This window comes from Leopardus geoffroyi, chromosome B4 (genome assembly GCF_018350155.1).
Source record: "Leopardus geoffroyi isolate Oge1 chromosome B4, O.geoffroyi_Oge1_pat1.0, whole genome shotgun sequence".
Lineage (NCBI taxonomy): Eukaryota > Metazoa > Chordata > Mammalia > Carnivora > Felidae > Leopardus > Leopardus geoffroyi.
This window is the reverse complement of record NC_059341.1, coordinates 31,430,377-31,444,390: the sequence shown is the minus strand read 5'-3', so window position 1 is coordinate 31,444,390 and position 14,014 is coordinate 31,430,377. Positions and strand designations below refer to the sequence as shown.

The 14,014-nt window shown below is 41.6% G+C and overlaps 1 protein-coding gene across 27 annotated transcripts in view; it reads left to right on the top strand.

Annotated features, from left to right (window-relative positions):
* The window catches only part of PARD3 (par-3 family cell polarity regulator), a 674,940-nt gene that overhangs the window by 98,315 nt on the left and 562,611 nt on the right, over window positions 1–14,014 (top strand). For 17 of the 27 annotated variants that reach the window (XM_045466931.1, XM_045466935.1, XM_045466938.1 and 14 more), the window contains exon 1: window positions 9,765–10,085. The exons of the other annotated variants lie outside the window; for them this stretch is intronic. In XM_045466931.1, coding sequence (XP_045322887.1) covers window positions 9,780–10,085 — 306 coding nt within the window. In that variant the 5' untranslated portion in view covers window positions 9,765–9,779. Of the gene's footprint in view, window positions 1–9,764; window positions 10,086–14,014 lie in introns of those variants that run through there. 27 annotated transcript variants of the gene reach the window in all.

Sequence of the window (14,014 nt, the reverse complement as noted above, 5' to 3'; positions counted from 1 at the left end):
GTAGATTTTTAACTAGACCAAGGATAATGGAGAATGAAGGGCTTTTGTTCTGTATTGCTCCCTTACAGATCCATCATACAGACCTAAACACTTAGAATCGAATAAAATAGATTTAGTAAACTTGATCTTTGATCCAGAATGCATTGCAAGAATCTTGTGTTGTCTCTGTTAACATTGCTGAACATCTCTTATTAGATGTCAGGCACCCACAGGCTGTGTCCAATAAATGGTAGTGAAGAGGGTGGAGGGAATGGATGGAGTGGCATGTGCGTGGGGGGCTGGGTTGAATACTTTTGTCATACACAATAGGGAAATTTGCTTTTAATTCTCAAACAAGAGAGTGTTTAATAACAGGGCTGGAAGAATTTTATTCTGGCAGCAGCGTGTAGGACCTGGAATGGAGAAAGGAAAGATCAGGGACAGAAAGAAAATCTGAAAAGCTTCAAAGTGCCCATGAATCATCATGTTTAGAAACTTGTATAGTTATAGATTATTGCTTTGTTCAGATTTGCTCTGGTTAAGTAAATTTCCTCCTCTTTATAAAGTACAAGGTGGTAGCTCTTTGAGCTTTGAGGCTTAAGCCATCTGGGAGGAAGGACCTGCTTCGGGTCCCGTGTGGCCTTACCCTGCCTGCAGAGAGAGGTAGTTTGGACAGCAGACAGATATTGTCCATCATAACCAGCCTGAGCAAATGAGAAGATGCCACATAAAACATCAGAGCGTGCAGCTTTTCCCAAGACCTGGAGCTTCCGGGCAGGAGTGAGCTCACACTCTTGCATGCCTGGAGCAGCTGCTCCTTTAGATGTGGTTTTTGCTCTCCACTCTGCAGGAACCCACCCATCCCGCCCCTTTCATTTACTCTCTCATTTCCCGTAGGCATGTGAGCCTGGGACTTGTGTGCTGAAGTATTTAAAACTTGACTTCTTGGAATGAGAAGTGGGAATGGATGGTCTGGTTTTTGTGGGCTCAAAGGATAGTATAAAGTGAAGGGTGGTGGGACCCTTGGAACCCCTTTATTATTACAGATGGTGAAATGACCAGAGCTTTTACTTGTCTGAGCTCACATAGCTAGTTATTGGCAAAGCAGGGACTAGGGGTGATTCCCACTGAGTCTGCAGAAACTAGTGGACAGCTGCCTGCCACTGAGGGCTCTGAGACACTGTGTGGTTGTAGAAGCCCCTCTTAGGTCTGTGCTCGGGGAGGGGAGTGTAAAGACATAATGCTACCCTTTCCTATACATATGAGAGAGAAAAGCTTTTGTTTTAGGAAGCCACTAACTCCTAAGTATAGAAATAGTGATAGCTGAGAGCTATAGGAAGTTTTAGGAAGTTATACTACATCTGGCTCAGAGACATTTGATATTTATATTTTTAGGCAGAAATCCATGAGGTGCTAATTTATTATCTATACTGACACTTAAAGCTGGGAAAAACTTTGACCAAATTTCCATCCAGAGAAATTTATGCTCACATAGTGCATTTAGATGCCGCATGGCTGAGAACAAAGGATTTTTTATTTTATTATTATTATTATTTTTTATAACCACAAGCATGCTCACTCAACATAGCAGAATCAGTCCACATCAAGCAAATTATGTTTGAGCTATGCTGGAGAATTTGCCCATTTGCGGTAACTTGATACTGAATTATAATCCTGGTGTGAAATGATGATGTTCCCAATGCTGGTTGCACATTAGTGTCGCTTTGATTTCTCAATTGGTTTTTCTGGTTCTGGGTTAGGGTGGGTGGGTGGTAGCTAGTAAGTAAAGCTGTCCAGCTTTTTTTCTGATGAATCAGGATTGAGAGCCACTGGTGTTCACCCCCATTCCCTTTTGAGATAGATTGACACTAGATATTTATGCCCCTAAAAGAGTAGATTTTACAGTGTGCAATATTAACCTACATGGTTGAGGAAGGGATTTTTTTTTTTTTTTTGTGACAATTCTGGCTAATAATAATAGTAACTAATATTGGGCAATGACTAAATGTCTTGAGCTATTTTAATTGCTTAGAAGGTTTTGACTCCTGTAATCCTTTTAACTTCTCTATGACTTGGGTTCATTCTCTTGTGACTCAGATTTCTCCACTGAAGAAACTAAGGCAGAGAGAGGTTAAGTAATTTGCTCCGGTGGGGTTAGGTTCTTCTCCTCAGCTCCGAGCTTCTTGCTTTTTGCTGAATGGGCTTGTGTTTCCTTCATATTTATGATTAACAAGCCATTATACCTCAAGAAAATGATTTTAATGGTGTTGGCATTTCTACAGCTTGGGCATTTGCTCTACTGCCCATCTTTGTCCCTTGGATTATGGCATTCAGCAGACTGTGTGATGTGTGGGAGTTCTCATGGAAACCTCTGCTACCATTGCTCATGGCAAGGCTGACATATCCCCAGAGCTCTCCCCACCCTTACCACCCACCTTTTGGTATTTTGTCTTCAGGATCAATAGCAGGGCAGTGAAGAGAAAAACAAAAATATCTCAAGTCTGGTCAGCTTTCTGATTTATGGCCAATTTAATATTTTTACTAGTATGTCCTGTGGTCCTATGTGCTATGTTTATTGCGGTGATAATCAAATCATTTCAAATATTTTTTTGAGATCAGGAACAGGTCAGTTCAGTATATTTTAATTTTTTTTTTTTTACTAGCAAACTTAGAGATTTGCTAACAAATAGAACTATTTTACTAGCAAATATAGAAATATGTGAGCTTTTGGAAGAAAACTAGTCATGAAGGAGAAATGAAGGGGAATAAACAACAATACCGTGCTCACCATTACAAGAGAGTGAATGCTTGCACAAGCTTCTAAAAATGGGCATGATTTGGAAGGCCATTTTAATTGCATGGAGAAAGCCAGAGATCATGATGCAGCTTCCAATTATACTGTATTGTGTCCCCCCCAACCCCAGATTGTTTTATAGAGAGGAATATTTTAAGCAACATAGCATTAGTTTTGCAACATTCTCAAATTGCCTGCGTATTTTCTCATGAACATGAGTTTGTTCTAATTTCTGATTAAACCGTCCCCACGCTGACTGTGAAGTTTCAATTAAGATGCATTTTGCCTTGATGGGATGGACTGTTTCCTTCCACGGAGAATAGGGAACCTCTGTGCTCATAGAGTGCTCTCTGCTGGTGGCTTTGGGTTTTAATAGTAGTCACAGACCATCACTGTGTAAGTACAGAAGTGGGAAGGGTGAACTTGAGAGTCAGAGAAACTCTAAAGCCTGGCTTCCAGCTGGGCACCCCTTTGCTGTGGGGCCTAGAATGTAAGACAGGCCCTGTGGAGGAAGCTGGTCCCTGTTCTGCGTCCCTGCTGAGCTGCCAAACTCAAGGGCCTTTGTTGCCTCTGCTGCATCACTGTGATCGATACTTGAGCATATTTTAAAACACAGTGTGCTATGATAATGCAAAATTTATGAGGTAGTTGAGTCTCCCCACCCCCCCCCCCCCAAGTGGGGAACTAGCTGTGGGAAATAGGAAGTTTAAAAAGTTTTCTGATGTAGTAAACCCAAGATTAATTACTGTGATCTGATTAATACCTGATACCTTTTGTTTTTTGAAAGATTGCTTGAAATACACAGTCATCTAAGTTGATGGAGTTTACCATCTTATCTGTGACAGACACTGACTTTAAAATTTGGGGATTCATTAAGGTACAATGACATTAAGGTACATATCCCCCAGAATAGGCATAATGACTTTGCTGGAGTGTGTATGTCTGTGCGTGTGTGCATGCATGTGTGTGTTTCAGCTATAATTGATTGCTTTTCACCTTAAGGTTTTACTGGATACATGTGAATCAAGGGCATCCCCTACCTCTTCAAGTCAATATATGCATTTGGCAAATGGGAATATTAACACACTGCTCTTAGCCATGCTTTGTAAAGACAATTATCTGTTTTGGAAGGGGGTTTTATTTTTTATTTTTTATTTTTTTTAAATTTTTTTTTTTCAACGTTTTTTTTTTATTTATTTTTGGGACAGAGAGAGACAGAGCATGAACGGGGGAGGGGCAGAGAGAGAGGGAGACACAGAATCGGAAACAGGCTCCAGGCTCTGAGCCATCAGCCCAGAGCCCGACGCGGGGCTCGAACTCACGGACCGCGAGATCGTGACCTGGCTGAAGTCGGACGCTTAACCGACTGCGCCACCCAGGCGCCCCTGGAAGGGGGTTTTAAAAATGCTTTGTGATATCCTAAATATGGAGGCAAGCAATATGAAGTTAAAAGGTTTTGAGACTGAGGTCTTAAGCACTGTTGAGAGCTTGGGTGAGAAACTTGTGCGGTAAGTGTGCACAGGAAGTGTGAGGCCCACTGTGTGCCCTGATGTGAGGAGGGAGATGGAATGATCTCAGGGGGCACCGTGTTAAATATCAAATCTAAGTTAACCTGCTTCCACCTGTTATTAAGCAGCCAGGCCTATTCTTCAGTCCTTATTAGTCATAACACTCCATGGAGGTTTCCTATGAGTGTAGCTTACAGTGACCGGCCCTGTGCAAAAGCACTGAGCTAATTTATATTAAAACTGAGAGTAGGTAAACTGTAATTTGTTTTCTGTACAGATGACATCCAGTGGAAAGGGCAAGACTGGATGACAGGATGGTGGTGGCTGAGATCTTACTTATTGCTACCTAGAAAATAATAGAGCTGATGTTTTTCTAGTGTTAGAATTTCTATATTTGCAATTTAGTATGTGCTTGATTGGAAGTATTTGTATAACCCAAATATACATTTTTTGGTATAACTCAGATTAGCAGTGACATTTAATGCTTTATTTATATCTTCCTTCCATCTGATACTGAATCATCCTCCTTTTGAGATCTCTCTCTCACTGTCTTCTTTAATTTTGTCCTAACTGGTAAAAGCTTGGAATCTGACAACTCCAGGAGTTGCCTCTGCTGCAGTGCTTGTGATCTGAAGTGTGGAACGGCAATGCCTTGCTCCCCTGGTGTCCCTGGGAGTAGTTGAGCACCCTGGTCAGCGTAGCCCATCACTGTGGGCACCGGGCACTCTCTGGGACAGGCCCCTCCTCACAGTCTCCTCTTCAGTCCAGCTCAGAGTGTTCACAGGGGTAGGGGCCTGCCAGCTGCAATGGGGTTGGGGGAAAAGGGTCAGATTCCTTAACTGTCCTCACTCCCTGTCCTGGCAGATCTGGTATGCCGTTTAAGCATTCCTGCGGTATTAGCCTCTATTATTTTTCTCACATGGTTTACTTTATACTTGATTCTAGTCATTTGACTATTTTCAAAGACAGCATGGAGATATAGGAAAATAACTTAATTTGAAGATTAGAATTCTGTTATTTTTACAGTGCAATCTCCTTAACTTTGGAATTGATTTCTTTTGGTTGCCATTGGTCTTTGTAAAGGGTGTGACATTGCTTAAGATTTATGTACAATTTTGCTTCAATATTGTATTCACTTAGTAAACTTTTTCAAGGGTACTTAGACTATTTGGTGTAAATTTAGAATAAAGCAGTTGTCCATCTTGAAATGTTTATTTTCCCTTTCTGGTATTATGTCATACAGGCTTTTACAGAGTTTTAATAAATGCCCTCTAATTAGTCTGAAAAGTGTTTTCTTTTACTTCATAACATTGTGGCTTCTCATTAAATGAGAGTGACAGTCTTTAAAGGCAAGTTATTTAAATTATGATAGATTTCACCTTACTAAATAATTCGCAACATTTCTCTGACTTGTGGTGTATACTTGTATAGTTTTATTTCAGATGAGTTGAGAAGAATTCTTGACGTAGTACGAAAAGGTATTATCTCCAAGACAGTTTTTTTTTTTTATCCAAAGTAAGAAAAAAAAAAGTGTCCATGATCCACACTATATTTATTTATTTGAGGGAGAAGTTGTTTTCTAAGACACCTTGCACCGTGAACTGAAATTTGGTGAAATTTGGGTGTCAGCCCTTGTTTGCACGTCCATTCAAAACAAAGGTAAGTTTTTGCAGGAATGTCAGGTGACTGTGGGACAGACCCAAACAAGAATGAAACCGGAGGCTTTGCATTAAAACAAATACTCAGACCATATGGGCTTTGCTTTTCTTTTGGCATCATAAAGTTTCAGTAAATATGGGCTCTGGTATTATATTTCACATAAAATGGATGTGCTAAATTTATGGTAATTAAATCATATATGTAATATTCATTACTCAGCTGTGATTGAACTTGATGTTAGATTCTTTGTCTAAATTTCAGATTGGCCTGAAATGTCTTAGTGGTGAGAAGGTAAGAAGGGCTTGATTACTGCATGATATTGAACAGGGCTAACCAAAAGGGTGGGTTGTTTCTCTTGTGTTAATATGAACACAGTGGTGGCTTCAGCTGTCAAACGAGTTTTATGTTTTCCTTGTCTGGTCTTGTTGACCTGCTATTTATTTTAGTCTTTTGATAAACAGGAAGATCTGCTCCAGTAGTTGGAGGGAATGTTTTAAGGAACATTTAAACAAATGTGAGAAATGAGAATTTTATCCAGAAAGTATTTAACTTGAGGAAAAAAAAAAAAAAAAGGTTGGGGGAGAATATAGTTCCAAGATAATCACATAATCCTTAAAATTTTAGAATTAAAAAAATTTGATTGGGGTCTTTTAGACTACATTTTTCTCTTCAAATCTCAAATTGTAAGTTCACATTTGCTGCTTCTGTTGGTGACATATTACCTTGTTTTGTTTTTTTTTAACGTTTATTTTTATTTTTGAGAGAGTGAGTCGGGGAGAGGCAGAGAGAGATGGGGACAGAGGATCCAAAGCAGGCTCTGCGCTGACAGCACCGAGCCTTATGTGGGGCTCCAACTCACGCACTGCGAGATCACAACTGAGCCACCTAGGTGCCCCCATATTACCTCGTTTTAATAGTTGTTTAGTACACGGCACTTGAGATGCCATTAAGGTTGGGCCTTGAGCTAGCGATCTCTGTGCAGGCCTGAAAGTCTCTGCTGTGGCCCAGCCCTGGCAGGGATGTTGTGTGGCCAGCTCAGCTCAGCATTTCACTGCCCTGCAGGAAAAGAATGAATAAAGTAAAAAGACAAGTGCTGAACATCGGTGTCATGTCCAGGCTTCATCCCCTGTTGTTCAAACATGCCATGTGTGTTTTGGCTTTCCTGCCTTTGTCCTAAGATTTACCCCAATTGTAATGAAATAATTCCTTCATGAAGTGTTCTTTGTCTTCAGGGTTTTCTGAATTTTTGTAATTCCTGTACAACTTGGGTAGCATTTAATGTTGATAATTGGGTATTGTCAGTGAACTTTACACGTACCTATGACTTGCCTCCCCAAATTGACATGAAAGTCTTGGAGAACAGGGGCATTTTCACAGACTTGGCTGACCCCCCTTTATTCTAAAACACAACCATTTTCAGACAGAGTGTTAAGTTCTTAACTGACTGGTAGTTTGTGACATGCCATCTTGCTGTCTTCAGTTGTTCAAGTGTGTAGTGAGTGCAGAAATGATTTCCATCATTAGAGGCCTCCATGTGGATGTTCTCTCATATCCCTGACAAGTCCTGCTGGCAGGACCCTTCCAGCAGTCTACATGGGGTCGTGGCTCTGGTTCCCACGCTGTCCCTGGGCTCTCCACTTTGGGAAGCTGTTTCAGGGGGATGGGGTCTGTAGAGCTTCATACTCTGCTACTGCAGGGACATGTGTTTTATAAACATATGTTTGATGGAGAATGTCGTAGGGAAGATTATGTGGTTTTAATTTTATGAGTTTTCAAGACCAGGTTATGGTGGTCATGGGAATGGTTGTCTCCTTTCCACTAAGGAAAGGAAAGCTGCCTGGGTGTGTTGAATTTTCCTGATACAGCATCACAGACAGGTTGAGCAACACACGAACCTCAGGGATGATTCGTCCTTTCATTTTTACACACAAGGCCTCGGGTGCCCACAAGGAGGAAATGACTTGTGCGATGTCAGGCCACTTAGCTCGTAGAGCCATTTTATTGCCCTTCTTTGTGGCCACTGATAGACAGGATATGTGCCCACTAGATGCCTTTGTCATCAAAGTCCTGGTTCCTTGTTGCGGCCACTCTATCTGTGCATCTTTAAAGTTTCACAAACTGGTTTTGTTCCTGTTTTTTCTTCTCCTCACCCCAGTCAGATAAGTTTACACTTAACAACTCTCATTGTTTGAGGTAGTCCATTTCACACTTTAATTACTACTTGTGTAATTATATTTTGCCTGAGCTTCCTTAGAACTAATTTGCTTCTTTGCAGGATTTTTATCAGAAACTCTACTTTCAAGTATGCTACAGAATAGTGATAGTACAGATTAGCTGGATGACGCTCCCCACTTCTCCTCGAGGGGCAGGATCCAAGGCCTCCTCCAGGAGATGCCTGGACCCTCAGACAGCACCACACCCTGGACACACTAGGTTTTTTCCTGTACAGGCATACTTCTGATAAACTTTAATTTGTAAGCTAGGCATAGTAGGAGTTAATAGCAATAACCAATAATAGAATAGAACAAGTATAAAAATATTCTGTGCTAAAAATTATGTGGATGTGGCCTCCCTTTTTCTCAAATATCTTATTGTACCGTCCTCGCCCTTCTTGTGATGATGTGAGGTGAGAACGTGTGTGTCGAGATGAAGGGAGGTAAATGATGTAGGCACTGTGATGTAGCATTAGGCTAATCCTAACCTTCTGACAGTACGTCAGGATGATCATCTCTTTTTGGATTGTGGTTGGTGGCTGGTAACTGAAACTATGGAAAGGGAAAGCACAGGGGTAGTGATATATTTGTGCTTGCTGTTTTCTAATTTAGTGCTCGGATTGTGCTGCTTAATTTTTTCTTTTCCTTAGATGGTATGTATCACATGCACCATAATTTTTTAGAAGGAATAAATTGGAGGCACAGGTACCTAAATTTCAAATACCTTATAAGGGAAAATTTTTATAAACTGTATAAGGACAGAGGACTAATTGTGCATTTAAGGAATGAAGAAATCGTACGGCATTACTATAATCTTTACATATATTTCATAAGGTATCTTGGAGCCCTTATTTAAAAACTCCCCCATTTCAAATGTATTTGAAATTGACCAGATGGGCCCACATAAAGTCTTGAGTCACATTAGGGATTTCCAGGAAAAATCTAAGTGCCAAAATTTTTTAAACAAATATGTTAATAATGGAATACAAATTGATCTTTGGTTTGAGATAACCAGTAATATATATCACTGAATGTTCTTGGGTGTGAGGATTGTGTTTAAGAGAGAGTCTCTGTTGTTTCCTATGCTAGACTATAGATCCTAAGAGGATAGGGAACTTTACTGCTGTAGCTCTTATACCTAGTTCAGGGCCTGCCATATCATAGATGCTCCATAAATATTTGAATGAATGGATAATGTCCACAGATTCAGTACAGTGATAAGTTATATAACATGCACATCTTCAAGACATTGTTGTGAGTACTGTGGAGAGATAGGGGCAAAAGATGAAGTGAGATTAAGGACTGACATTGCAAAGAGAGATTAGCCAGGGATTGAAAGTTGAGTAAGGGTTTCACAAATGAAGAGATAGAGATGGCTTTCCAGGAGGGTACAAACAAGCTATAACAAGTTTGAGTGATGAGGAGATCCCATGGACTGACTAGCTTATAGCTTGGTGTTTGTGTGTGCGTGCGCGCGTGTGTGTAAACATCCTTTGTCTATATTGCTCCCTTCCTTGCTGAAAATCTTTTCCAAAAGCTGACACACATTCCTGTCTGCAGGGATGCTCATGGCAATAAGACTCAGGAGCACTGTCTTGGGCAAATCTTTTGAAGATATCATCATAGATGCCTCCTTTGACTGATGATAGGAGTATTCTGGGAGGAGGAGGAAGCCCCACCTCTGGCATCAGTAGTCCTGAGGAGACATTGGGAACAGGCCCCTCCACCCTCCTGAGTGGCTGTGGTCTGATCCCCACTCTGAGCACTGTGGTCTGGTGTCCATGGCCTTGGGGCCATACTTGTGTTGGGATGTTGTGGTGCTGTGCAACTCTGACCCAGACCCCACGCAGTGTGGGGTGTGCTGGCCTTGGGTATAGGGGTCCCAGGGTACAGCTGGATAACTGTTTGCCAGGCCCCCGAAGGAGATTGGAGGTAGGTGCAAGCCCTCTGTCAAAATTCACTCCTTTGTGGTCTCCTCTCCTGTATGTTTAGGAATATTTCTTCTGATTCAGTAGTGTTTGGTGCTGCCAGGTGTGAGGAATTAGTCGTGTACCTTAAAGTGATTTGAGATAGTTTAAGAAAAATTGGGAAGTGGTTTTTGGATTAAGTATTATGAGGGGGTAGTTGAGAGCTGCTTTGGGGTCAAGTTTTTGTTGGTTTGTTTTAGAATTCTGAGCTATTTAGAGTTATCATATTGCAGTGAGGTTTTCTTTCCAGGTCAGAGGAATTCTTTCTGGTCTGAGTCAGCCTCTCTTGTTTGCTGGTTGGAGAGTAAATATGCGAGGGTAGGTTTTTCTTGTGTTGGGCTGGGTGAGTAACCTTAAGAATTTTTTAGGTTAGTTACTTCTTTTGTAAGCATTAAAAAAAAATTAACATTTTCATTATCTTTAAAAGATCTCACACAATATTGTAGTTATTGTCTTTACGGCACATGTGTTCAGGGCCACTGTGGCCACATGGTGGGTCTCTACCTTGAGGTATCCTAGGCCCTATTTTAATGTGTATGGATTGGTTTTTTTTTTCCTACAGTTTTTAATCCAGCATCGCCTGGTGCATGACTGGAATGAAGCGCATCTTAAATCTGTATGTTTTTGGTAGATAACGTGGTATGAAGCACTACTTCCTCATACTGAAGTTAGTCGAGTGTATTAATTGGTGGGTGATATATTTTTCATCATTCATTTTTTCCACTCTAAGAAAAAAAGAAAGAAAAGAAGACTTTATCTTGGTCTGTTTTTCTCCTTCCAAATTTGTACCCCTCACAAGCCTGTTTGATATTCCTGCATGAGACAAATGTGTCAAAAAGGGCAAAGCAGGACTTTAGAAGTTTGGGTGATATCTGAGCTTCCTTTCCCCTGCAACTTTAATTACATGTGTGATGGTCTTAAACAAGTTTCCTGTTTAGTCCTTTAGACCTCTCATCTACAAATGGAGCTGAAAACATTGACCTCACAGGCTTGTGAATGACTGGCACACAGGAAGTGCTCAGTACCTGGTGGCCCCTCACCTGCCCTTTGGAGAGTAAGGGTGGAGGAATGGAGTGGATCTAGAGGAGGGCCAAGGGCCAGGTGTCTGCTTTCATAGCATTCATGGTTGCAGGGCTTATAAATGGAGGTGTTCAGTCCCAGGGCAAATATCCTATAGAGCTGTGTTGTCTTTTAGGGACTTAGGCTGGGATCTATTGCATTTACAATAGTTCACATTTCCCTGCCCTTTATTTTTTTTTTCAACGTTTTTTTTTATTTTTATTTTTGGGACAGAGAGAGACAGAGCATGAACGGGGGAGGGGCAGAGAGAGAGGGAGACACAGAATCGGAAACAGGCTCCAGGCTCTGAGCCATCAGCCCAGAGCCTGATGCGGGGCTCGAACTCACGGACCGCGAGATCGTGACCTGGCTGAAGTCGGACGCTTAACCGACTGCGCCACCCAGGCGCCCCATTCCCTGCCCTTTAGAAAAGCCTTTGGTTTACTGACTTCTAGTTCAACAGGTAACAGCACTCCCACCCCACCGTAGCCTTGCGTGTTCTTACATTCACCAGGACTAGAGAGGTGAGAACTTGGTTCAACTAGAGAGTTGAACAGAGGTGAGCTTTCGTCTTGCCCTCCTTTCCCTACATTATAGGCAGGCTTATCCAGGCTTCAGCTCACTTCTGCTTGGCATTTCAGGCCAGTGATGCTGGAAACTCACCTGTGTGGGTGAGGATGAAGGTGTTTATGCTGGAATTTGGGCTCGTTTTTACTGCAGGGGAAAAGTACCTGGAAGTCTTCTTTCCCCACATCTGAGATGTTGTCTGGGATATCAGCTAGAACAACCATCCAGCCTTTCCTGAGCCAGCTCTGGGAGTCAGAAGATAAGGTGTGAATGGTGGCTGTTGATCCCGACATGGCGCAGCATGCCCATGGCAGTTAGGAGAGCACAGGCCTGTGTTTGTTGACTGTATTCTCTGAGAAACTCTTGTGTAATTTTTATCTAATAGGGTTATTACTTTTATTTTTTACAGATTATTTATACAACATGGTACATTGTTTTCTGTTCTATGCTAAAAAAAAAGGTGATGGTTGCTGCCTTCAGGGAACTTATCTAGAGGTAAACAGTGACAAATATATGGTCTAGATAAATACTTGGAGGTTGGAGTGCATTTCACAGCAGAGGTGGTTTTTGACCTAGACTTGGGAAGGTATATACAATTTGCATATTTGGAGCTGAGGGGGTGAAAGTGTTCCAGATGTGTGGAATAGAGTGAACAAAGACAAGGATTAATTCACAAAACCGATATTTCCTAAACATCTATTCTGTCTCAGGCACTTTTCCTGGTGCTTGGGGTTTCTCAGTGAGTACAACAGTTGAAGACCTGGATGTGGTGAGGCAGCATTGAGGCCTGCCTGGGAGGACTGAAGGATAGAGACTGGAGCCAAGGGAAGCCAGGAAACACAGGCTTGGGGAGAGTTGTGCTTGGACAGAGATGTTGGATTTTAACCTTTCAGAATGTGATGAGTCACTACAAATGACTGCTGTCACAGAACAGGGACATGAGGAAATGGGTATTTTGTGAAGAAAGATAGGGTAGCTAGATGCAGGGCAGGACTAAAAAGATAGGAGTCTAGAAGCAGTGAGATGAGTTGGGAGGTAATTATTGGGAACAAGAGACGAAGGGAAGAAATTCGTCTATATGGTTATCACAGGAACTGTGTGTGTGTGGGGGGGGGGCGGGTAACCACTTTTAAGATGTAGTAACTAATATCTGTTTGATTTAAGAAGTGTGGGCAAAAGCTTAAACCCATGAATTTATGAGCAAAACGTGATATGTAATTATGTAGAAGAAATTCGAAGTATTTCAGCCCCTATGCTACCCCCAATTCTAAATCACAAATTTTGTGTTCTCAGAATTTGTGCTTTCGGGTCACGTGGAGGACTCGTGGGCCTGCCTAGGTTGCTGGGCCTGCCTTGAGAAATTTTAATTTAGTAGGGCCGAAGGGGGCCCGAACATTAGCATTTCTGACTAGTTCCCAGGTGATAATGCTGGAATGGACTTCTACTTTGAGAACCACTGCTTTAAATCATGGATGAGATTAGAACATGTAATGTAATATTAAGGTGAGTGGTTTTTCAAACTTTTTTTAACAGTAGAAAAGTTTTTATTGAAAGAAATATGTTTCATATCTCTACAGTGTGCAAAATACAAAGAGAGTGGGAGGAGGGGCTGTACCAAGAAGACAGCTTTTGTTTGAGAAGCATCCATGTGGGTGTGAGAAGGGTAGGGACATGAATTAGCAGACTTAGGCTGGAGTCCTGGCCAACAGCATTTATTAATTGTGACCTTTTATTAGCTTATGCCCTTTGTGTCTCAATTTTCTCATTGAAAGCGAAGATTGTAAACCCTGTTACCACATTGGGTAATGCACGAGTACATTTTTAAAAATGTGGAACATAATGCAAATATAGCTGGTGTTTACTGTGGTTCTCATTCTGGCCCTGGCTCTGTCCCAAGACAGTCCCTGCTACCTTCCACACTTCCTCTGTTTCTATGGAGGGGTGCAGGGACTGGGGCAGCAGCCATGATTAAAGTGACCTCTGTGTTGCTGTGGAAGTTGTGTCAGAAGTAGAGGTCAATAATGGGCCAATTTCCCACATTTCTAGGCTAATGTGTGACTCTCTGACACATTATGTATTCTCATCAAACAAAATGCCAGAAAATTCTTTCCATGAGGTTGGAATTCACCTTTGGTTTCATGCTGCTGTTTTCTTTTTTGATTGACATATTAAATGAAGCCAGTCATTCTTCAAGGAAGGCATCAAGTTTGTGGTTTGCTCTGTGTTATGTTGTGGAGGTGAGGTTGGTGCTATGGGTGTGGGGTGTGG